A 24,824-nucleotide genomic window follows, 5' to 3' on the forward strand; every position below is an offset into this window, starting at 1 on the left:
AGCAGGGCAACGGGCTTTTTGTTTTGCTGTTTTTTAGAGGATTAATGAGGGAGAGAGACCCAGAACATCACTGTGGTACATGAGACACCAGGAGTCCGTGCACTGCCCACTGCCACCCCTGAGCTGCACGAGTCCAAGATTTGAACGATTGCAGGCAGGCGAGCACTATTCCACCACCCATGAAGTTTTCCTCATTTTTGTCTTTGTTCTGTCATGTGATGCCAGGGACCACTGGGCCTTGGTGCCTGCACAAGGAATCCACTGCTCCTGGTGAGTTTGTATCTCTTTCTCTCCTAGATAAGAGACAGAGAAGCCATTGAGAAGGGAGGGGAAGACAGAGGGAGAAAGACACCTGCGGCCTTCCTGGTCTCGCACAGGATTGAGTACACATTACCATGCACAAGGATCCGAGCTCAAACCCCCATCTCTGCCTGCAGAAGGAAAGCTTCCAGGCAGGGAAGATAGCATACTGGTTAGGCAAAGGGACTCTCATGCCTGAGGCTTTGAAGTCCTAGGTTCAATTCTCTGTAGCACCATAAGCCAGCGCTGAGCAGTGCTCTGGTTAGAGGGGAGGGGCACCTGCGGCACCAGTCATGAAGCTGTTCCCCCGAAGATGGGGCCTGGGGGCTTAAACCTGGGCCTTGCTAGCATCCCATCCCCACCCCACCCCCACCTAAAAATCTCTGTGTGTGTCTAATAATGAGAAGCAAGGTGGGTCAGAGTAGCTCTCCACCACGTGCACTGCACCACCTCCTGGTCTGTAACCCCCAGGCTTTTGAAGTTTTTATAATGCACGACAGAAGATGAACTCGGGGCCTCACACACGGGCAGTGTTGCCCAGCAGCCTCCCCGCCCTAGTTTTCTTCCCCTTTTTGGGGTGCTGGTGGTGCTGGTGGTGCTGGTGGTTTTGCTGTTGTCAGTGGTGGTGGGGCTTTTTGTGAGGGAAGGAAACAGGCACCACCAGCGCCCCGCCCTCCGTGGACTTCCCCTGTACCGTCTGCTACTAGGTGTACTGGCTTCTGCACCCAGGACTCACGCCTGGTAAGAAGGTGTGCACTCTAGCGGATAAGCTTGCTTCTCTAGCTTTGGCTTTGTTTCCCCTTGGCATCATAGGAACCTCACTCCTGCCTGTGGTTCCATCACTCCGGGTTCAAGAGAGGAAAAAAGGGGAGAAATCTCAGCACTGGAGCTTCTCTCATGCCACCATAACATGTGCCCATGCCAGGGTCCGGCCCCTGTCAGTCCGCCCATGGGACAAGGCAGGTGGCCTCTCTCCCTGCCTCAGCACTTTGCCTCTTGGTATGGCTCAGTGGCTAGTAATGCATACAGTGGAGTGGTAGTCTTAATTTCTCCTTCTTGTCTATGAAACTAATATCTTGAAAAAACATTTTTGGGTGGTCCAGGAGATGATGCGGTAGATAAAGCATTGGACTCTCAAGCAGGATGTCCCCCCAAGTTGGATCCCTGGCAGCACATGTACCATGTCTGGTTCTTTCTCTCGCTCCTCCTTTCTCATGAGTAAATAGGTAAAATCCTTTTTTTTTTTTTTTTTTTTTTTTTGCCACCAGGGTTATTGCTGGGGCTTGGTGCCTGCACTATGAATCCACTGCTCCTGGAGGCCATTTTTCCAATTTTGTTGTCCTTGTTGTTGTGCTTGTAGTTATTGTTGTCATAGCTATTGTTGTTGGATAGGACAGAGAAATGGAGACAGGAGGGGAAGACGGGGAGAGAAAGATAAACACCTGCAGATCTGCTTCACTTGCTTGTGAAGCGATCCTCTGCAGATGGGGAGTAGGGGGCTTAAACTGGGATCCTTATACCGGTCCTTGCACTTTGCGCCATGTGCACTTAACCCACTGCTCTACCGCCCAGCTCCCAATAGATAAAATCTTAACGGGCTAGCGTGGAGGTGCCTCTTCCCAGGAGCATATTCTCTGGGTTGGAGAGAACTCGACTGGAGCCAGCCTGGGCTGCTACTCACTCAGCGACACGGGAGAGATGACTCAGGAACTCGTGGCAGCTTGGCAATGCAGTATCTTTATTGATCAGAGAGCCAAGGCTTTTAAAGGTCCGACCTGGAAATGGCAAGTTGGAAACGGAAATGGCTAGGAATGGGGCAGAGAAAAGCAATATGGGGCTGGAAAGGTAGGTAGCAACTGTTGCGAAAGTTTTAACTGGTAGGATTAATAATACCCTGCAGGCAGGAGGGTCTGGAGGGTAGAAAGAAGACAGAACAAAGGAATGGAATGGGTGGGGATCTTTCAGGCAAAACAGTGATTATGTAGATAGGCCATAGCATCAGGAATGCAAGGTGCTTTGTGAGGCTCCTCACAATTTCCCAACAGAAAAGAAAAAAAAAAGTATTTCAGGACTGGGTGGTGGTGCACCTGATTGAGTGCACATGCTATAATGTGCAAAGACCCAAGCTCAAGCCCCAGTCCTCACCTTCCCCAGTGTGAAGCAGTGCTCTGTCTCTCTCCTATTTCCCCCCTCCCTCTCAGTTTCTCTATCCAAAATAATAAATTTGGGCAGGGGTAGATAGTAGAATGGTTATACAAAGAGACTCTCATGACTAAGGCTCTGAAGTCCCAGGTTCAATCCCCTGCACCACCATAAACCACAGCTGATCAGTGCTCTGGGAAACATCAATAAATAAAGGGCGTTGAGCAGTAGCACAGCAGCTTAAGCACACATGATGCAAAGCATGAGGACGGGCATAAGGATTCCGTCAGGCTCCCCACCTGCAGGGGAGTCGCTTCACAGGCGGTGAAGCAGGTCTGCAGGTGTCTTTCTCTCCCCTTCTCTGTCTTCCCCTCTTTCCACTTCTCTCTGTCCTAGCCAACAATGACGTCAGTAACAATAATGATAACTACAAGAATAAACAAGGGCATAAATATTTTTTTTAAAAATCAATAAAATAAAAGGAAACATTTCATGAGAGGCCAGTAGCACTGTGTCCCATGTTTTCAGTACTGGAGCTCAAACCCAGAAGCTCGGGTGGGGTTTATTTGCAGCCCCCAGTGCCTGGGGGGTTGGGGAGCTGGGGAGCTGGGCTTGGGCAGTGGAGAATGGGAAAGGCAGCCTGTGAGTGGATAGAATGCCTTAATTTAGTCATCCTTCGTCAATATTTTTTTTTTTAAATATTCCCTTTTGTTGCCCTTGTTCTAGTGTTGTAGTTATTATTTGTTGTCATCGGTCATTGTTGGATAGGACAAAGAGAAATGGAGAGAGGAGGGGAAGACAGAGAGGGGGAGAGAAAGACAGACACCTGCAGACCTGCTTCACTGCCCGTGAAGCGACTCCCCTCCAGGTGGGGATCCGGGGGGTCGAACCAGGATCCTTACGCTGGTCCTTGTGCTTTGCACCAAGTGCATTAACCCGCTGCACTACTGCAGGAGACTGGGCCCAGTGCATTTCTTAATACATGAGACGGCTTGTATCTGGGCAGGACAGTCACCTGTGTCCGCCTGAGGGTGGCACCCAGAAGCTGGGTCTCCATGTAGCCTGGGGGCGAGGCTCAAGCAGGGTCTTTGTGCGCCTTGCCTCTGGCTGAGGGCTTCCCCTTTTCTGTCCCCCAGGGTTCCCAGCCCGCCCGGACACTGGAGCCCAGCAGCCATGGCCTGCCTCCATGAGACTCGCACACCCTCCCCTTCCTTTGGGGGTTTCGTGTCCAACCTAAGCGAGGCATCCGTGCGCAGGCTGGACCCAGACGCTTCTGACTGCACTCCCGAGAAGGACCTGACGCCTACCCAGTGTGTACTTCGAGATGTGGTGCCCCTTGGTGGGCAGGGAGGGGGCGGGCCCAGCCCCTCCCCAGGTGGAGAGCCGCCCCCTGAGCCTTTTGCCAACAGTGTCCTGCAGCTGCACGAGCAGGATGCAGGGGGCCCCGGGGGAGCAGCAGGGTCCCCCGAGAGCCGGGCATCCAGAGTGCGAGCAGATGAAGTGCGGCTGCAGTGCCAGAGTGGCAGTGGCTTCTTGGAAGGCCTCTTCGGTTGCCTGCGTCCTGTCTGGACTATGATTGGCAAAGCCTACTCTACAGAGCACAAGCAGCAGCAGGAAGGTAGGCGCCGCCTCAGGGTGCGGGGGACTGACCTCTGGTGGGCAACCCCACCCAGATGGCCTGAGCCCACCCAGCCCTACCCCACCCGTCTGTCACTGCCACTCTGCTGTTCATCTCCTGGCTTGGCCCCTCGCCCTCCAAGCTGGCACGCTCAGCTGGGCCGGCAGCTTTCCTTGTGTGCCTGGCCCACACCAGGGCCAGAGCTCGACTCTGCTTTCTCCTGCCCACAGACCTCTGGGAGGTTCCCTTTGAGGAAATCCTGGACTTGCAGTGGGTGGGCTCAGGGGCCCAGGGTGCCGTCTTCCTGGGACGATTTCATGGCGAAGAAGTGGCTGTGAAGAAGGTTCGGGACCTGAAGGAGACTGACATCAAGCACCTTCGGAAGCTGAAGCACCCCAACATCATCACCTTCAAGTGAGGTCCAGGGAAGGGTCTGGGGCTGCTGTGGTCCTTCCTGTACACCAGCAGGTGGTGGGGCGGCTTGCATGCCCGCGGACCCAGGTTCTCTCCTACGCACATTAAAATGCCCCAAGGGTAGGGGAGATTGTATAATGCTCATGCTAAGACTTCCGTGCCTAAGGCCGAGTTCCCAGGCTCAGTCCCCCCACTGCTCTAGACAGTGCTGAGTACTAGCTGGATTAAAGGAGGAGTAGGGACTGACTCTAGGTGTGAGTGTGGGGGATTCTGCCGTGGCCTTCACTCCGCTGTGTTGGGTCCCCAGGGGCGTGTGTACCCAGGCTCCCTGTTACTGCATCCTCATGGAATTCTGCGCCCAGGGCCAGCTGTATGAGGTACTGCGGGCTGGCCGCCCTGTCACCCCCTCCCTGCTGGTTGACTGGTCCATGGGCATCGCTGGTGGCATGAACTACCTGCACCTGCACAAGATCATCCACAGAGACCTCAAGTCCCCCAAGTGAGTAAGCAAGTAGGGAGACAATCGTGTGTGGTCTGCAGGTGACCCCCAAGTTACCATGGCCATCTCCCCGCTTCTGGACCCTGTCCAGAGCCACAGAAGGATCCCCCCACAACCCCACCGAGAAATCTGTTATGGGAGGGCTGTGGTGAGACTCCTGCTTCTGGGTGTCCCAAAGCAGAAAGGCAGGTGGTGCAGCGAGCCAAGGTGTGTGGAGGGGCTGGACCCCAGCTGACTACACTCTTTACCAGCATGCTAATCACGTACGACGATGTGGTGAAGATCTCCGATTTTGGCACTTCCAAGGAGCTGAGTGACAAGAGCACCAAGATGTCCTTTGCTGGGACAGTAGCCTGGATGGCCCCGGAAGTGATTCGCAATGAACCTGTGTCTGAGAAGGTTGACATCTGGTGAGGGCCACCAGGCAGAGGAGTGAGACTAGCAGGTGGGCAGCACAGGGAGGGGGTTGCGGTGCTGCGGTGACCTAGGTGAGTTTTTGAGCTCTGAGGCCTTCGGAGGGAGCCCCTCCCCAGTGACTCCCCGTTATCCCCAGGTCCTTTGGTGTGGTGCTATGGGAACTGCTGACTGGTGAGATTCCCTACAAAGACGTGGACTCCTCAGCCATCATCTGGGGCGTGGGAAGCAATAGTCTCCACCTGCCTGTACCCTCCAGCTGCCCCGACGGCTTCAAAATCCTCCTTCGCCAGTGCTGGTAAATAAGGGCTAGACAGAGCCGGGAGGCGAGGGTTGTAGCCCAAGGGGGTTATGAGGAGCTGGACTGAGCAGGAGTCTACAGAGGCATTAGATCCACATTTTGTTGTGGGGCCAGTCGGCGTTGTTGGTTGAACTGTAGAACACAGAAGGGGAGAGCCCACCCTCCTTTGAAACCTAGATCCTGGAGAACGGTGGCAGATTTCTAGTCTTTCTGGCCAGGCCTTTCCCTAAGTGTTTTAGTGTCGATACTTGGGAAATAGGGTGAGGTGCCCTTGCTGCCGGGCTCTGTTGTGCTAAGTGCGTGAGGTCAGGTAAATTTTCTGGCAGAAGGCATTCTTGGGGCTCCTTTGGGTTCCTGCCATAAATTCTCTCCTTTCTCTTCCACACCTCCACTCCTCCCAGGAACAGCAAACCAAGAAACCGTCCATCATTCCGACAGATCCTGCTGCATCTGGACATCGCCTCAGCTGATGTCCTCTCCACGCCCCAAGAGACTTACTTTAAGTCCCAGGTGTGCTGTGTTCAGGAACTATCTCAATGCCCTCTTGCAGACAGTGAAAGGGTTTTTTTTTTTTATTGGACAGCCAAAAACAGAATGGGGAGAGATTAGAGAGGGAGAGACAGACACCTGCAGCCCTGTTTCACCACTCGCAAAGCTTTGCCCCTGCAGGTGAGGGCCAGGCATTGTGACATGTACACTCAACCAAGGGTTGTCTGCCTCCTCAATGAGCAGTGGTGCAGACCCCATAGCAAGGTGTTTGCTTACCCACCTACTGGGTAAAGACAAGCGCCCCCTCACCAGTGCATCCTCTCTCGGACCCCAGGCAGAGTGGCGTGAGGAGGTAAAGCTACACTTTGAAAAAATCAAGTCAGAAGGGACTTGCCTGCACCGCCTAGAAGAAGAGCTGGTGATGAGGAGGAGGGAGGAGCTCAGGTTTGTTCCTAGGGTCAGGGAGGCCAGAACCGCCTCAGGCCACTCCCCACGGGACTGGGAACCCAGCTCACCCCAGACCTTTCTGCATCTCAGACACGCCTTGGATATTAGGGAGCACTATGAGCGCAAGCTGGAGAGAGCCAACAACCTGTACATGGAGCTCAACGCCCTCATGCTGCAGCTGGAGCTCAAGGAGCGGGAGCTGCTCAGGTAGCAGCACTGCTGAGGCGCTCGTCCCCCCACACACACACACACACACCCCCCCCCCCCCCCGCGCGGCCCTTGCTGAGTCTGGCCCTTGTGGTCTTAGACCCACCTGAGGTGTCTTGCCTTTAGGAGGGAGCAAGCTCTAGAACGGAGGTGCCCAGGCCTGCTCAAATCTCACCCCTCAAGAGGGTTGCTGCACGGGAACACAATGGAGAAGCTCATCAAGAAGAGGAATGCCCCGCAGAAGCTGTCCCCGCACAGCAAGAGGTAAGGGGCGAGGGGCAGGAAGGGTGCAGTAGAGGCAGGGCTGGAGCAGCAGAGGGCGGCCCAGCTCTAATCTCAGTATGTCTTTTCCCTTCACCAGGCCAGATATCCTCAAGACTGAGTCTTTGCTGCCTAAACTAGATGCTGCCCTGAGTGGGGTGGGGCTTCCTGGGTGTCCTAAAGGACCCCCATCGCCAGGACGGAGTCGTCGAGGCAAGACCCGCCACCGGAAGGCCAACGCAAAGGGCAGCTGTGGGGACCTTCCTGGGCTTCGTGCAGCAATGTCACCCCACGAACCCGGGGCACCAGGAAGCCTAGGAGGGTTGGGACCCTCAGCCTGGGAGGCGTGCCCTCCAGCCCTCCGTGGGCTCCACCATGACCTCCTGCTTCGAAAGATGTCTTCTTCATCCCCAGATCTGCTGTCAGCAGCACTGGGGGCCCGGGGCCGGGGGGCCATAGGGGGAGCTGGAGATCCTGGCTCACCACCTCCAGCCCGAGGTGACACTCCCCCAAGTGAAGGCTCAGCGCCTGGATCCACCAGCCCTGATTCACCTGGGGGAGCTAAAGGAGAACCTCCTCCACCAGTAGGGCCCAGCGATGGTGCAGGGATACTGGGAACTGGAAGGGAAGGGTCGGCAGGACGGGGAGGAAGCCGGGCTGGGTCCCAGCATTTGACCCCTGCTGCACTGCTGTACAGGGCTGCTGTCACCAGAAGTCAGGTAGAGTATGGGCTGGGGGCTGGCTGCTTCCCCTTTTCCTTTTTCTCCATGAGGCCAAATGCTTGCATCCTGTACCAGGCTCTCAAGCCCACTGCTTGCTAACCCATTCTAATTACGCTCACTTTTGGATCCCTGCTTCCCTCTCTTGACCAACTGTTTCTCCTACAGAAACGTGGCATCTCATCAGAGGAGGAGGAAGGAGAAGTGGACAGTGAAGTCGAGGGGACCTCCAGCCAAAGGTAAGGAGGGGAATGGAGACCAGGAGACGCTGCCCACTGGACTACAAGAGCAGTCAAACTTGGTCTTTTTCACATCTAGGTGGCCGCAGGGTCTGAATATGCGTCCATCACTGTCCACCTTCAGCTCAGAGAACCCATCAGATGGGGAGGAAGGCACAGCCAGTGAGCCTTCGCCCAGTGGTACGCCCGAGGTCGGTAGCACCAACACTGACGACAGGCCAGATGAGAAGTCTGACGACATGTGTTCGCAGGGGTCAGAAATCCCCCTAGACCCACCTGCTTCCGAGGTGGTTGCGGGCCATGCGCCAAGTTCCTTGCCCCTCCCACAGCAGGACCTTTTCAGAGGGGAGCAGGTGCGTGGCCTGCTCCCTTGACAGCTACATTAAGTGCCTGGTACTGACAGTTGGGGGAGGGCTGGTGCATTGAATAGCAAAACCTGGAGGCTGCCGGCCACCTCAACTTCACCTCTGCTCTTTGTACAACAGGGCCCTTCCAACTTCGAAGATTCCGACTGTGACAGCACTGAACTGGACCGTTCCAACAGCGGTGATGCCCTGCAGCCCCCAGCCTCCCTTCCTCCATGAAAGCCACTCTTACTCTGTACATAGAAATATTTATATAAATAGTATATATGCGCCACATAATCAACCAAGATGGGGCAGTCCCAGCCTCGCAGCTCCAGTGAGACCAACTCTTCTGATCGACCTGATAAAACTTAGGACACTGGCAGTTGTGCAGCTGAAGGACAAGCACTATCCTAGAGTTGTGTGGATACCGGCAGACTGGTCACTTCCTGAATAGCCCCATTATGTCCACGTGATGAGGCAATAGCAACGCCAGACTTGCCTTTTTATGTTCCTCTGTACTCCCTTCACCCCGCATCCTGGGATGGGACGGCAAAGGGAGCTGACTAGACTGCACTTTTTGTTGTTGTTTTACTGTTTACACATTTTGCACTTGGGAAGGGGGAGGCTAGGGTTGGGTCCTCCACTATGAGATTTCTCAGGAGGCAGTGTAATCCTTCATCCTTCCCTTTCTCTATCCAAGCCCTGGCTAAGGGCCAAGAAGCATGTGGCGATGGCTCAGGTTGAAGAGCTGGGGTCCAAGCTCCTGCTTTTATCCTGGCGCCTGATGGGGGGTGGGGACTGTCATATTGTAACCCCTGTGAAAAACTTTGAAATATAACCACTCCATGCAGGCCCAGTTCTCGAAGGTTTGCTCGTCTTTGGTGAATGAAGGGGGTAGGACACGTGGCTGTGCTATTGATTCTAGGTGAGCCATCAAAGTCCACTCAGCATAAATACTGGGTTATAAGAAAAGCATTTTTGCATCAAAAACTATTGTGACTTTACCAACACCCCAAGAAGATAGTACAACTAGCTAAGAAAAGAGCTGTAGAATAGTCACTCCAGGTGTTTATCCGGTATATACTGGACTGCTGCCATGTGGATATGCATGTGCCACCCCACGTGTATGTGCTCTCCTGCTCGGTAGACAACCTTTAGGGCCACTGCAATACAGGCTCCAGGGAAAACAGGGCCAATACCTACCAAAAAAAGATGGGAGTAGTCAATCGAAACACCTTAACTGGGCTTATGTGCATGTCCCGAGCAAGGTCCATGTCCTTGGAGGAATCAAAGGTACAAAAAAAAAAAAAAAAAAAAAGGAAAAAAAGACAACAGGAATAAGACCCATATAAACCACTGACGTTCAGTTTCTATTCACAAAGGAAAAGCTCCAGTCCATCTTTTAATTTTTTTTTTGAAAAATTCCTGACATTACAGAACTAAACTGAAATGTATTAATATTCCACTCTTACATTTTCCATGACAAACAAAAAATTCATGAGCCAAAAAAAAAAAAAAAAAAAAAAAAACGAAACAAAAACGGAGAAGCTTATAAAACTAAATATGGATCTCAGCATTAACAGCTGAACAGAGAAAGGAATTAAAACGCTTTAATTAAAAAATCACGAGTGGATGATAAAGTGTGTAGAAACTGAAAATTTACAAACTATTTAAAACCTGGAATCGCTGACTGTTCAGAAACTACACAGATGGATCATGGGTGGTGGTGAACAGCAGAAAGGGATTATGGATGAATCTGCATTGTTCTAGCTGCTCCCCATGCCACCCGTCTCCGAGGAAAGCCTGTAACACACAAAAAACAAGAACTCAAAGTTAGTTTTCTCCGTGTCCAGCTATACCTCACCGCAAACTTCCAGCAGGTCGGTGAAATGTAAAAAGGAGCACACATAAGGACCAAGGCAAAACTTCTGGGCTCGGCCAAGACACTGTCACCCAAACAAATTGCCTCAGTACTAAGGGGACTACCTTTGGTGCTCCTTTGAGATCTAGACATACACTTCAAATAAGTCCCCACACATAGTCAATCTCTCAGAAGGTCAAAATACAGAGGCGACATTATTACCTACTGCCAAGCAAGACACCCACAAATAGCAGTTTGCATGATATTTATTTAAAAATTTCACGAGGCCAATGATGAGACAAGCCTTTGGAAAAGTCCTGGTTTTCTATATCATTGGTCAAGCTGATACTTCTAATGGGATGCAAAGAAGAGCAATATCATAACTGGGTCAAGACAGTATAATGGAGATAATATAGTAGTCATATAAAAAAAACTCCCGTGTCTGAGGGTCCAAGGAGCCAGCAAACACCACATGCTAGTGGCTAGCAGTGGTTACTACTCAGTATACAAGAATTGGTATTTGGCAAGGACCAAACTCAGGATCTCACACTTCCAAGTCTGGCTCTACACTGCAAGCCAGTGATTTCCAGGGACACTGATGAACATTTAAATTAACTGCCATAACCTAGTTGTGACAGCAAATCAACATGGCAAGAAGAGGTTGGGAAAGGGGCAGGAGGACTGTTTTTTACTTAAACTTGCCACCATATAAGTCAGAAATGGATGTCCCAGATCAGCATTTGGAAAGTTACGTTTCTAATGGGACGCTCTGGCAACAAACCGTACATAGGCCCTGAATGAAAAAGTTCAGCAGGGACTGGACATTTCAAGGAGAAGGACTGCTGGAGACATATTATATTTAAGTATTAGAGGTCATGTAGCTCCCTTCAACCAGCTTTGCAATGTATAGAACACTAAGTGAAACCCAAACAAAATGCTAGGACCACAAGGGGGAGGTGTAAACTGCTTTAAAATGTGGTCTGTCAATCCTTGCCAGTGACAATGGTATGTGGATTCTTTTCTGAGCATTCTATCTTTCGTACAAATACTCGGCTTAAGAGAAGTCTTTTCAGTAAGTAGATCAAATAGAAAAGCAGTATGGGAGAAAGGGATGGTATCAGCAAAATAGAGCTCTTTCACTTAGAACAACAGACAGTTGGATTTCACACATGAAACTCAAGCCTGGAAATGTTCTGACCCTGCAACCTATTGGTGCAGACCTATGGACATCTACCACCCACTCGTAAACCTACCCAGGAATGAGGGGGCACAACATCAGGAAGTAACAGTACAAATTAACAATGAAGCTTTATTTCTAATATTGTAAACCAAAGGGATACGGGCCAAGGAGAAAAAACCTCAGGGGCTTGGCAGTGGGGCACCTGGAAAAGCATACATGCTCTAATCCCCAAGGAGCAGGACTCTAGTTCTGGTCTGGAACCCACCTGCAGGGGAAAAGCTTCAGAGGCAGAAAAAAGCAGGGCTATAAAAGCCTGTCCATGGTCCCGGAGGTGGCAGAGTGAATAAAGCACTTGATTCTCAAGCATGAGCTCTGGAGTTCAATCCCAGACAGCACATGTACCAGACCAGAGTGGCTCTTTCTCTCTCCTTTCTCATTAATAAAATCTTTAATCTATACACAGCTCTATGTTCTGGTTAAAAAACATTCAAAAGGTCAATTAGCCTACCATAGGGGACCAGGTGGTGGTGCTCCTGGTTAACCATACAGGTAACAGTGCACAAGGAGGCAAGTTCAAGTCCCTGGTACCCCCCACCTGCTGGGGGAAAGCACTATCACTATCTTTCTCTGTCCTCAATTTCTCCCTCTGTATCCAATAATAAAATTAAAAGGCTACCTTCTGTTATCAAACATCAAGCATTTCTACTTTTCTTATAGAGTTCCAAAAACAGGAAAGCAGTAAAGTTTGGAAATATCATGAGTAAGTCTCAATCCAGTTTTGTCTAATCACTCGTGACAGCTTTTATTTTTAGGTTTGTTGTTTGTTTTTGTTTTGGACAACGAGTAGTCTGATGAGCTAGTACATATGCAGTACAGATGGGAGCTTAAAGCTATCTGGTGGATTAATCAGGGTTCACTGGTTTATGGGGAGTGGACAGAATTTTGTGCGCAGTGTCAGACTGGGTGTTCAGAGTAACAAGACAAGATTTGTAAGTGCACTGGAATGCAGATGGAAGCTGGTGCATTTCATTATCTTTCCCATCTTGCTTCACTGTTAGTAAAGAGGTATTTTCTCTGTATGTATCCCCTAGAAAAGATCCTCATTTGGGGATCCCAAGGAAACAAGCCTAGGATGGACAATCATTACCTACTGTTACTAGAAGGAAGCGATCTGACAAATCAGAAGTATTATTCACACAAAATGTATATTTTGTAGATACTGGAAGACCCTCAGGATTTTATCTGCTATCAACCCATCTCCCTTGTGAGGAGTAATGACACAGGATTATAAATTAACTTCCTAGTAGCAAAGACCACAAGCTCCCGCCACTTTATCATTCACAGCACACATCAACTAAGGTTCTTACTGTGGCAACTTTATTACATCTAAAAACACAAATGTGGCCAAGAAGGCCTACTGAGAATCATAGAATAATTGCTTTTTAAAAGGTTTAGCTGAAGAAGCATTTATTTATTAACATAGAGCCTAACACAATGTTATATTGCAAGACAGAATAAAGCTACAAAAAAGTAACAGTGAGAAAGATAAGAACTACTGTGTGGTGCTAGGTAAATAATTCAACAAGTCAGACTCTGAAACAGGCACTCAGCTGAAATGACCTAAACCTAAACATGGATTAACACGGCCCCCACCCACCATTACCCACCCCCAAAATAGTAAAAAAGAAACGTCACAAGCTCACAATTGTTTGGTTCTCACCAGTGTTAACAAAGGAAAACAAAATGAATCAAGAAATGCTTGAGGGTCGGCCTCAAGATTCGCTTTCAGTAGGGGGAGAATCTCTGTTTCTCGCCTTTCAGTTTGTTAGTTACACATGGCACGGCAGAGGTGGTGGTGGTGGTAGCTGAAGCCCCGGTACCCTTAGCAGCAGACACAACATTTAGAGCCAGGAGAGGGATGGGTTTCATGCCAAGCAGACTGGAGACACAAGGGGCGGTCGGAAGAGGGTTGGGGAGGCTGGAGGGTGCTTCGGAGGTCCCCGCTGTGGCGAGCGAGGGGGTGGTGGTGGAGGAGGAAGAAGAAGAAGAAGGGGTGGAGGGTTGAGAGAGGTTGATGCTGAGGTGATCAGGGATCGTGACGGAGGCTGCCTGGGAGGAGGGTTTAGCGTTTTCTAAACTGTAACAGAGGAAAAAAAGGAATAAAAAAAAAAGGGTGGGTGGAAGGGCAAACCACAAAAGGGCAAAGTACAGGACAAATCCATCAGTCCTCAGTGTCTGGCTGCTGACTAGGAAAGCCTAGTACGGACTTGTAGCAAGCTGGCTCTCTAGAAGTCTGTGCCCACCCTCTAAAACACAGACATTGTCAAATCCCGTTCAGTACTATTAAACACTGCAATGGCTCGAGAAATCAGAGCGTCAATTCCATGTACCCCATACACTGATCCCATCCCAGAAGTCAGAGAAAAATGGTTTTCAGGTAGAAAATGAAAGTGTGTCTCAACCACTAAATAAGGAGGAATGTTTTCTCAACTAACTACTTGTTAAGCTCTGGATATTAATCCACAGAATTAAAAAAAAGTTTGCTTGCGTCACAGCAAACTACAAAGTTATCATTAATGACATAAAGCGGCAGGAGCGCAAAAGAATGCAGCACCTTTAAAGCACAAAGCTGAGAATGCAAGTGTACACAAGAAGTAGGGAGGTTTCATTTCTGGTGAAGGGCTGTAGTGAGAAAAGCGGGTTTTGTCTTTTTACCTAACAGCCCTTAAGACACTAGAAGAGAAATGTCATGTACTACTGGGGAAACACTCTTCTACTTAAATCCCATTCAATGTAAGACATTAAATGTTCCTCTATGCCTGCGTCTACATCAGAATTGCAAATGTTTACTCAAGTCTGTCTAGACAGCAAAGCTCCCCAACTGTGACTTTCGCCTCAGCTTTTTGTTTTCGTTCAGGGACATCTGCAGTTGGCAGCCACTAAGGGAGGGTAATGGACTCAGACTGCTGCAAGGAGATACAGCAGAAACGCTCAAAATCCGTTCTGAAAGCGCGGAATTCTTTACGTTGGTAAGAAAATCATCGTTTTCGGGGACGGGTTGTGGCTCACCTGGTTGAGCGCACAAGGACCCAGGTTAGCAGGGCGAAGACTTACAAGTGGTGAAGGAGGGCTGCAGGTATCTGTTCCTTCCTCTCTATCACACTTTCCCTTTCGATTTCTGGCTGTCTCTACCCAGTAAATAAAAACTAAAAAAAGAAGAAAATCGTTGTTTTCTGCGATTAAAATGGGCCAAGATGATGAAGTGAGATGTAAGCTCTGAGAATGCACACCACAGGGGCCGGGCGCTGGCGCACCTGGCTGAGCACAGGTTACAGCACACAAAGACCCAGGTCGAGGCCACGGATTCCACCTGAGGGGGAAAGCTTTGCAAGCGGTGAAGCAGGGCTGCAGGTGTCTCTCTCCCTCTCTAGCTCCACTCCTCCTCTCAATTTCTGGCTGTCTCTATCCAATAAATGAACATAACAAAAATTTTAAGTGGTCCCGCAGGTGGCCTAGTGATACAGCTTTGGACTCCCAAGCATGAAGTCCCAACTTCCATCCCCGGCAGCACATGTGCCAGTATATCTGCATCTTTCTCTCTTCTTTCTCATAAATAAAATCTTTTTAAAAAGTAAAGAGAATGCAAAGCAAGTGAATAGGTGTTAAATACAGCTTTAGGGGGCCAGGTGGTGGTGTGCCTGGCTAAATGCTCTCATTACAGTGTGCAAGGACACAGGTTCAAGCCCCTGGCCCCTACCTGCAGGGGGGAAGCTTACCCAAGAAAAGATAAAAGCATGGAGGCTAAAATTAAACTACCAGCAAGATAGGGTAGAAAGCATAATGGTTCTGCAGCGACTCTTATGCCAGAGGCTCCAAAGTCCCAAGAAGTTCAATCCCCAGCCAGAGCTGAACAGTCCTCTGGTGACGGGGAAAAAATTCAGGACACTATTTAAGCAGAAAAAAGCTTCTAGCTTCTGAAACATTTTCTTGACAATGAAACCCACTCTCCTACAAGTAATAAAGACAAACCTAAGGTTACTACCATTTTGAGCGAGCCCCCAGCTCCCACCTGCAGGAGCAAAATTTTGCAAGTGTTAAAGCAGTGCCCCAAGTGTCTGTCTCTCTCCCTCTCCTCATGATTTCTATCAAACTAAAAGTCATTTAAAAAAATTTAAAAGCACGGCTAGTTCCGGTGGAATGGCTCACTTGGATAGCAGCAAGTGGCTTACCATCCACTCAACCTGGGTCTGAGCCTGGCCCTCCACATCCACGGGAGCTTCAGTACTCTCCTTTCTTTCACTATCTCTGCCTATCTAAACAATCTAAAAAAGGAAAATTTAAAGGGTCAATAATTTATATATCAAGTGAGTAACTTAAAACAATGACTACTTATTGTATTGTAGTAGGTCAGAACCATTACTGGCAAACTGATAAAACTTCAGAAAGTAAATGAGGATAAAATTAATAGCCAGTACAGGCTTTAAACTTACTTCTCCCCTTGCATCAGAAAACTCAAAACAAGCCAGTGAAATAGCTCGCTTAGATAGTGATACTGTCTTCTCATAGGCACAATTCAAGTTGAGCCTGGACCCTACCACAATGAAGAAAACTTTGATGTTATATGTCTGTCTCTCTGTAGTGTATTTCTATCTGAAAACATCACCCTAGTGTGGTGAAACTCCAGTGCCAGAGGGAAGGACTTTCATAGATAACTATGAAAGTTCATACAGAACTTTCATAGATAACTAAGCAATTAAGACAGAAGTAACTGACAGCTCGACAAGTTTATATAAAAGGATTAGGTAAACCCCTTGGAAAATAGACTAATACTGATTTAAAATGTAAGAATGACACGAGAGGTATTAAGATGCCAAGAAATTTACAGACACTTGGAAGAGGAACACTAGAATGTGACAAGTCCTGATACTGAGAAGCCCAGTCTGGGTAAAGGAAATGCTATCTCAGGAAGACACAGGATGGAGGGATGGTGATGGACGTCAACACTGAGCATTTTCTAGTCATCCCTTTGCCCAACAAACTGAACAATAGAAAACATTTGCAATCTGAGAAAAACTACATGTTTTCAGAGTAACAGCTGTCCTTCAAGAAATAACCTACTTTCACATTACTTCATTATCCTTACTTCAGTTAAAGGTGCTATGCAGCCTAAACCCACTCAGTCAAAAGAAATACTTGCCATAACAGCAAAAACACATTTTATTCTACATAAATATAGGAGTTCTAGAGGCTGTTCAACTAATGGAAAACTCAATCTTTCTACTTTCCAATACATCAAAAGCCAAATATTCTGTTCTCACCCCATGCAAATTTACTACTATCTGGTTAATTGCCCAAAGAAAGGGCCATAAAAAAAACTTGCCATTAGCACCTCATCCCATTTAATACTATATAGCTTTCCCAAAAAACACATTACTTGAGTTGGCATTAATAAATAAACCAGTAGAAAACTCTTACCTGACATTGATTAGATACTGAGCCAGGCTAATGCTGGCAGCAGATCCAGTGATGGTAACCTGCCTGTCAGTTGATCCTTCCACTGGGTTCGCAATTTTGATCTGCGCCCCAGACATCTGACGGATCTCATTGATTTTGGCGCCTTGACGCCCGATTATGCAGCCAATCAACTTAAGGGAGAAAAACAACAAAATGCACCAAACTTAAAAACTGTATAGCTAGTACTTGAGACTTCCACCCTAGCAGCTTTCTGCTTTCTGTAGTCTGGTTCCAGACAAATGACAATGGAAACTACTATGTGGAGATCCTAAATTCAATCCCCAGTAACACATGTGTCATACTGGTGTTCCTAGCTCTATCCCCGTTGATACAGCAATCTTAAAAATGGTCACCTGGAGGGCTGAATTCGTAGGGCCGGCCTGATCCCCAGCAATGACCCTGGTGTTCATATATACACACATACCTATTTATATTCCCCCCAACCTTGGGGATAGGTAGTGACATACCCACTAGTGCGCACATTCTTATGTGTAAGTGACCTGAGTTCTAGTCACACTGCAAGGGAAAGCTTCACAAGAATAAAGCAGTGCTGCAGATGTTTTTCATTCTTTCTATCTCTCCTCCCTCCCTTTTTTTTCTATCAAAAAGAAAAAAAAGAGACAGACAAAATGGCCTCCGGGAATGGTGGATTTATGCAGGTGCCAAGCCACAGCAGTCTCCTTGGTGGGGAAAAAACAAATGCTCTATACTTGTAACTACTACAGTTTAAAATCAAAACTCAAGGTTCTCCTAGACTCATTAGCTTATTTCTGAGCACTGAATATATAAACCCAATTGCTCATCTTTTGGAATAAAGGCGTATGTGAGGGCAATCTGGCTGCAGCGTCTGTCACCCCACGATCACCAGGGTTGATTTGGAATAAAGGTAAAGGCACCTTCAGAGTATGTCAACAAGATATATGATAATTCCTAGGGCCATGGAAATACAATACTGATTATGCAAAACACATTCAGGCCCAAGCTTTGGAGGTGCCAGGCTCAATCTCACCATCCCTCTCAATTTCTGTGTCTCTATCTAAGCAGCTGAGTAGTATTGGGTCAGTCAATACAGATAACATTCAGGGAGCATTATATAAGTGTCATATTCTATATAGGATATAAAGACAAAAGGAAAAAGCCATTTGAGATTTAAACAAAAAAATTGTCCTGTGGGGGGCCAGGAGGCGGCACACCCAGTTAGGCACACAGATCATCATACAGCTTACACGCACAAGGACCCAGGTCCTGATCCCCACCTGTAGGTGTTTCATGGGTACTGAAGCAAGTCTGCAGGTGTCCTTCTCGCCCTGCCTCCCTTTGTAAAAGTTTATCTTAATGAAAGATAGTGAAATAAATGAAAGATAGTGAAATAGAGCACTACTTAGCTACATTTTATGGTGGTGCAGTGACACCTGGGAATCAAACCTAGGACTTCCTACATTCAAGTCTTGTGCTACATATTCTTTCAATTTTTTTTTTAAGATTTTATTTACAAGAAAGATAGGAGAGAGAAAGACCAGACATCACTCTGGCACCTATGCCGTTGGGGATAGAACTCAGAACCTCATGCTTGAGAGTCCAAAGCTTTAAAGAATAGTGGTCCTCCTGGACCACTATTCTTTTTCTTTTTTCAACTTTGCCTTTTGTTGCCGGGTTGTTTTTTTTAATTGTTGTAGTTGTTGGTCATGTTGCTGTTGAATAAGACAGAGAGAAATGGAGAGAGGCGGGTAAAACAGGGGAAAGACACACCTGCAGAGCTGCTTCAGTGCCGGTGAAGCGACTCCCTGCAGGCGGGGCTCACACCGGGATCCTCATGCCTTTGCACCACGTGCGCTTAACCGCGCTGCGCTACCCCCGACTCCCTTCTTTCAATTTTTTAATCTGTTAAACACCCAACCAATTTGCTTCAATAAGAATGGGAAACGTTTTTCTATTCTGTATTTCCTATTCTGAAAAGTCAACAGTTCCTTGACAAAGTAACAAATGTCTATCTTCTGAAATTATGACTCAAGCCAATCCCCACTACCATCCATAAGGCAGTGTGGAGCAGTGCTCTAGTTAAAAAAAAGCTAATCCTCTTATTGTCATTACTTGCAACCCATGACACTTACATCATTTGGAATGGTGAGTTCATGAGAAGTAGTTTGAGCTGACGCATCCAAACCTGCTAAAAAACAGAAGAGAGCAAACAAGTTCAATACACAGCAGACAGCTGCCCACAGACTGCATACTAACTTAACAGAAGGAAACAAACTGGAAAACCAGCATTGGCTGTTGGGATTCATCACTAACTTGAAAGCCTCCAAAGAGGAAAGAGGGGGAGAGGGATGTAGAGATAATGCTGTAAAGGTTCTTCTGTACACTCAGATTAGCTGACTTCATGCCATTTCCTGCAAAGCCCATTCTATGAGGGTATAAGATGGAGATAGGGAATGTGGAATCTTAAAACAGGATCGAAATCTAACCAAGCCCTTCTGTACTTCCACCCCTTTTCTGCTTAGAATTTCATGTTGTGTTACAATTTTGCTTCACCTGATGCTTACTAACACCAATGCCAAGTCACCATGCTGGTTACAGGGTACCACGGACGTTTGGCACACATGCACTGGTGCTCTAAATAGAACCTGATCACATTAACACCCTACCCCACCCCCACTTGAAGGTCAGAGATAATGGAATGGCAGCCAGGTGAGGGAAGTTCATTTCTCCAGTTTATATACTAACCTAGCTTTGCTTAATAACTTGTTCTGGTTTTTGTTTTCCAAAGGAAAAGAAAAAAAAAAAATCTCATCAACACCCAAGCCCACCTACGACAGACACCAAGACTGAAAGAGGCCAACTGGCTAATTCTCAGTTGTGGCTGCTAAGTTTTTCTTAGAAGGGGGTTGGCCAGATCCATCAAGGGACCGTCAGGGGCACCAGGCCCACCCCTTTGCTCTCTCAGCTCCTTTCTGCCATATGCATGTTGTCAGTACGGTTCATGGGCAGTGAAACAAGACTCCCACCAGTTTATTAATAACAGTAGAATACTACAGATTTTTTTTTTAATCATTACCCCAATAGCCTTTCACCTCTGGAGAGCTGGATTCAATGCCTGTTAAGATACAAGTGAAAATGAGTTTGGTGGTCTCATCCTAACCCTATCGGACAAGTTATTCCTTATACAGAAAAAAAAAAAGCCCCCAAAAAAAGCAAAATAAAAACAAAAACCACTACACAATTTGGCACAAAGGACTGTCTCTACCCAGGTCTGTGAATAGGTGGAGAAAGGGGGTGCTGATCAGACCAAAGGGGCAGCAGTGAAGACGGGTTAGAATTATCAACCTACCCTTTTGCCTGACAAGCATCCCCTGATTTAACCCCAAACCTTACAAGGCTTTTTTTTTCTTTTTCTTTCTCTCTTTTAGAATAACTCACCCCAAATGAAAATCAAGTTAACAAACACTTTACCTCCTTTGGTTTAGCCATAGAAGACAGGCAAGTTTAAACCAGCAGGATGCTGGGTAACGAAGTTTTGTTTTAAACAGATGTCAAAGTGAGACCTTGGGCTGGCCTCTGTCTTGCACTACACCTTACAGAAATAAACATGGAGATATCCATACCACTGAATCCGGTGTTGCCATGCGTCATGGGGAAATGAGACTGTTGCATTGCCAATTGGTGCAGCTTGGTTAACTACAGGGAAGAAAAGGGAAGCTGGCATTAGAATAAGAAAAGAGCCAGGTCTCATGCACATTCAAATTTGAAAATGCAGAGCTCTGATCCCTAGAGTTGACTCTACTACTCAAACTGCAACAGCAAGAGTTAAGAACAGAATTATATAGCAATCCTAGAGATGGGCAGAGTATGAAGGTAAGGTTAAACGAAGAGATGAATGCTTTTTGGGTGTGTGAAAAGAAAAGCAGCAGCACTGCCAGACCATCCCCTCTGGGCTATTTAATGAAGGTATCTGCAGCCATTGCAACAGTTGCCCCAGGGAAAAGCACAGACAGCCTAGGTAAACAAACTGTGCAGTGGTGCTAGGGAAACACACACCATGCAGGGTCCTGTCCATAGTGGGAGGAGGGAAGGAGGTGAGGGAACAGGGAAACTGCCAGGAAGAGAGAAACCGAGTTAAGCAGCCCAATCCTACCCCACTGACTTCTACAGCTGCTTTTCTTCATCTATACAACTATCCTCACTGCTGTTGAACCCTTTCTTAAAAGATTAGTTCCCCTTCCTGGGGCCAAGCACTAACCAAAAGCCAATCTTAACTTTGCAAGTACTTGAAAAGATAGAGGAAAGGTAAATGCCCTTAAATTTTAAATACCAGCATTTTTAAGTGGGAATTCTTAGTGGGAATAAAGGTTTTATTTGAATCCCCAATAAAGTAGCTTCCTATACCCCTTTCCTGTGTAAATCAAGCCCTTTGCCCACACCCTTCAGTTGTTTTTTTTTTTAAATTGCAACTTCAGATTAATGCACACCCAATGAGGGCCTTCAGTATGCATCAATCTGAAGCCATAATTAAAAGACCTCATCGCCCAAGCTCCCTTCCCCGGCAATATACACACATGGAAAGAATTCTCTGCTGTAATGCACAGTTCGCTGTAAATTTAAATTGTGCCAGGGGGTAATGATTGACAGTATACCAGAATGGTGGGACGCTTTTCTTTTAAATGATAGAATTTGCAGCATGGGGGAAAGTAGAACATAACCTGCCAGATCATCATTCTCAGGTATCCAATGCAGTGAACAAGGTACCCTGATCAAAGATAAAAGAGCTGAGATATGCTACTCAACTTGTGAGGAAGACAATGCAATTATTTAGGACCCAATTAACCTTTCTACATGGGAGCAAAGAGTGAGACAATTTTGGTGGGAGAGGGAGCTTTGCAAAATAAGAAGTGAAAACCAAACTTACATCTGGCTGTGGAATGGCATACTGTCCTTGAATGGTATAGGCCTACAAAAGGAGGGAAACAGTTCCTATTAAAAACCAATCACGGACAGCTACCCAGTGGGGGAAAAAAAAAGACAGATTTCAACTAGCCAGGAAGCCAGAGTTGTACTAGAGAATGAATGGGGAGGCCAGGGATTGAGGCAGTAGGTAGCTCACAAATACAGTCAGACCTGGGTTGGCCTTCTTTGAACTTATTTTGATGACTTATTCCAGGAAGCCTATAAAGGGAGCCATGTTCCCTGCAATCAAAGGCAAAATACACATCTGTATCTTAGAAAATGTGGGAAATGGGATTTAGCAATGCCTCAACTGACCAAGCACCCTTCTTTCTCCCTGTGAGAAGTGAGTCTAGGAGGAACACAGTCTCTTCCTTCAAACCCCCAACTCTTCCAACAAATATGGTGACACAAATGACTTATCTGCACAATCCTGCATATATCATGTTCTACCTCTATTCCCTTGTCCTATCTTACTTTTCTCTTCAACCACCTTCAAAGATCTTGAATGCACTGGATTCTAACTAAGTGCCTAACACTAGGGAGCTAGCCACAAACACTTATGTATGTACACACACACACACACACACACACTCACACACACTCACACAATGTACTAACTCCTGTCTTTCCCCAACCCCCCTCCATGAAAAGGCACTTGCAGCTCCCACTATGCCCTCCTCCCCCCATACCATAACCTCCCAAAAAGGGAGCTGGGTCTTCAGGGCAGTGGGGCAGGGGATAAGGAAGAACAGGGAGGGGATGGAAGTAGTGGCTGGTTAACAGAATGTGAGGCTTCTCACATCAGTGGCCAGTACCCCCAAAAGTACACCCAGGTGGGGATGGGAAGGTGAAAATGGGGATAGGAGTAGGAAAAGGGAAAGAGGGATTGAACCAAAAAAAAAGAAAAAAAAAGTCACTTTTACCATCTGGTGGGCTACGCGGCTTGTGTGAAATGAGTTGGGGGGATCAGTCCAGGTCCCCCGTGGACAGGTGGTGTCCACAGCACAAAAATCACCAGCGCCACTGGCCCCCCGCGTGTTGGCAGTCTCGGCTGAGGCGGAAGGATTGAGTGAGCCTTGGAGACTGAACATCCCCTCTCACCTCTAGAGGTGGTCCCTCCAGGTCAGGGTTGAGGCACATGGACGGGGTGGTGTGGGGAAAGCTCGCACTGTCGCTGCCTGTGCTGTACCTGTCCTGTGGATAAATAGAGGATTTCAGTCTCCAGGGCTGTCAATCCGGCACCTTGTCACCAGCATGAAATTCACACAAAAAAAAAGTTGTTTAAATTTTCTTTTCCTTTAAAAAGGAGCTCACAACACAAATTGAAAGGAGCTGCAGTCAGTGAATTAAAAAAAAAAAAAAGTTACTTAGTGGCAGATGACACTGCACAATTGGGCTATCTTTGGTAAGAATGCACTGGGGGCAGAACAACAAGAGCTGCTGATGACAGCTCCTGGTCAAGCGTTGCAGGAAGTTCACCCCTCAAGAGCCCACAAGGAACAAAAGGTACAGGTCCACCTGTGGACACTGCATCAACTAGTCCACTTTAAAAAGCTCAGTGGGAATAATCCATAATAGGGCCATTCATGGAAGCTGCAAGCTTTTAAGTGTTCAACTGAATAAAAGATGGGTGGAGGAAAGGGCACCAAAGAGGTACACGAGGAAGGAAGGGGAGAGAAGGGAAGGGGGGGTGAAGAATTTTAGACGACTGTTGCCATAGAACAGCTTAGACTACTTAGAATCCCAAATGGATGGGGAAGAGTTCAGAAGAGCAGGAATCAAGTCCCTAGGGAGGAGGGAAAACTAACGCTAAGCCCACTTCGATGCCCTGATACTGTGCCTTTTCCTTATCCAGCCTACCTCCATAGTGACTGAGAATCTGTTGACCCAATCAGTCTGTTCATGGCTAATGCTCAAGGAAATGTCCAAAGCTAACACTGCGACATGACTCACTAGACAACGAACTTGTTCATTTTTATGCCAACTTAATGAGTGATTTGGGTTCCCATTTCCAAAGCTCAAACTAGTTTATTCACAGGGCAGTCCCATGTGTGAAAAGGCATTTTCAGCCATATATTTGCTTAGGCAGCTATTAAACTGAAAGTTATTATTTCAACAACCAAACTATCTTGTAACACCCACCTACCTACCTGCCTACTTCTAAAATACTGGCTAACGATGCATGCAACTACTGTGCTGCTGTGTTCAGCACTTTTGTCATCAATTATTCCTTCAAAATATCCCACGTGCCAAGGATCAAGAATTTATGTGGGGGGTAGAATAGGAAAAATAAACCATTGAGGTGCTTTTGTGGTCTTACAAAGGTCATAGCACCGAACTGCGAAACGTTTCCACTTCTATTCTTACAAACTAAGCCCTTATCCCATCTTACTTCAGTTATGCCATGTGAGTTCAAAGCAAGGTTTTTGACCTTTATGAAGTTAAGAGCCTGGGAGGATAATGCACTGTAGTTTGGGAGTGAAGGGGTAGGAGTAGGGGAGGCAAGGTGGGGAGAAGGGGAAGTTTGTAGGACACTCAAGTTCAGGACCCCCAATTTTGTGACCATCCATGATCTACAGAGGTCCTACTCTTTGCTGGCTTTATGTAGACCTCTTAACACCCCACAGATAAAAACTATGGGTGGGGTGAGGGTAGGGAGAAATAGTGATACCGAAGAAATTTAACTCTTCCAACCCACCTTAAATTACCAAATTACCTCTTTCAGAGTGCCTACAAAACTTCCATTTCCTGCTAAAAATTAAATAAGGGGGTTGGCATTCATAGCTTTCTTGAGTACAAAAAATAAAACTAAAAGCAATCAAACTATGGCCAGAATACAGGTTTCAGCAAGCATGCAGAGTGGTCTGGTGTGTTGCTGGCAAAGTTGACATTTTATATGGAAGCCTTACTCACTCTCACCCAGCAGTAAGA

General features: G+C 47.4%; 2 protein-coding genes across 38 annotated transcripts in view; one reads left to right on the forward strand and one right to left on the reverse strand.

Annotated features, from left to right (window-relative positions):
• Positions 1–9,931, forward strand: part of MAP3K12 (mitogen-activated protein kinase kinase kinase 12) — a 31,567-nt gene extending 21,636 nt beyond the window's left edge. For 2 of the 3 annotated variants that reach the window (XM_007518169.3, XM_060195218.1), the window contains exons 2-14: positions 3,579–4,060; positions 4,291–4,474; positions 4,782–4,973; positions 5,225–5,383; positions 5,527–5,685; positions 6,090–6,198; positions 6,512–6,621; positions 6,715–6,831; positions 6,958–7,095; positions 7,193–7,811; positions 7,980–8,050; positions 8,130–8,403; positions 8,536–9,931. In XM_007518169.3, coding sequence (XP_007518231.1) covers positions 3,616–4,060; positions 4,291–4,474; positions 4,782–4,973; positions 5,225–5,383; positions 5,527–5,685; positions 6,090–6,198; positions 6,512–6,621; positions 6,715–6,831; positions 6,958–7,095; positions 7,193–7,811; positions 7,980–8,050; positions 8,130–8,403; positions 8,536–8,634 — 2,676 coding nt within the window. In that variant the 5' untranslated portion in view covers positions 3,579–3,615 and the 3' untranslated portion in view covers positions 8,635–9,931. Of the gene's footprint in view, positions 1–3,554; positions 4,061–4,290; positions 4,475–4,781; positions 4,974–5,224; positions 5,384–5,526; positions 5,686–6,089; positions 6,199–6,511; positions 6,622–6,714; positions 6,832–6,957; positions 7,096–7,192; positions 7,812–7,979; positions 8,051–8,129; positions 8,404–8,535 lie in introns of all 3 variants that reach the window. The other variant, XM_060195217.1, reaches the window with a different exon arrangement.
• PCBP2 (poly(rC) binding protein 2) overlaps positions 9,787–24,824 on the reverse strand; it is a 33,187-nt gene continuing 18,149 nt past the window's right edge. For 4 of the 35 annotated variants that reach the window (XM_060195224.1, XM_060195221.1, XM_060195222.1 and 1 more), the window contains 7 exons: positions 22,995–23,087; positions 21,856–21,897; positions 20,555–20,627; positions 20,008–20,046; positions 19,064–19,119; positions 16,914–17,083; positions 12,794–13,575 (listed from right to left, as the gene is read on the reverse strand). In XM_060195224.1, coding sequence (XP_060051207.1) covers positions 13,224–13,575; positions 16,914–17,083; positions 19,064–19,119; positions 20,008–20,046; positions 20,555–20,627; positions 21,856–21,897; positions 22,995–23,087 — 825 coding nt within the window. In that variant the 3' untranslated portion in view covers positions 12,794–13,223. Of the gene's footprint in view, positions 10,201–10,506; positions 12,034–12,793; positions 13,576–16,913; positions 17,084–19,063; positions 19,120–20,007; positions 20,047–20,554; positions 20,628–21,855; positions 21,898–22,994; positions 23,088–24,824 lie in introns of those variants that run through there. The other 31 variants (XM_007518174.3, XM_060195244.1, XM_007518173.2 and 28 more) reach the window with 21 other exon arrangements.

The sequence above is a fragment of the Erinaceus europaeus genome, chromosome 7, assembly GCF_950295315.1.
Source record: "Erinaceus europaeus chromosome 7, mEriEur2.1, whole genome shotgun sequence".
Lineage (NCBI taxonomy): Eukaryota > Metazoa > Chordata > Mammalia > Eulipotyphla > Erinaceidae > Erinaceus > Erinaceus europaeus.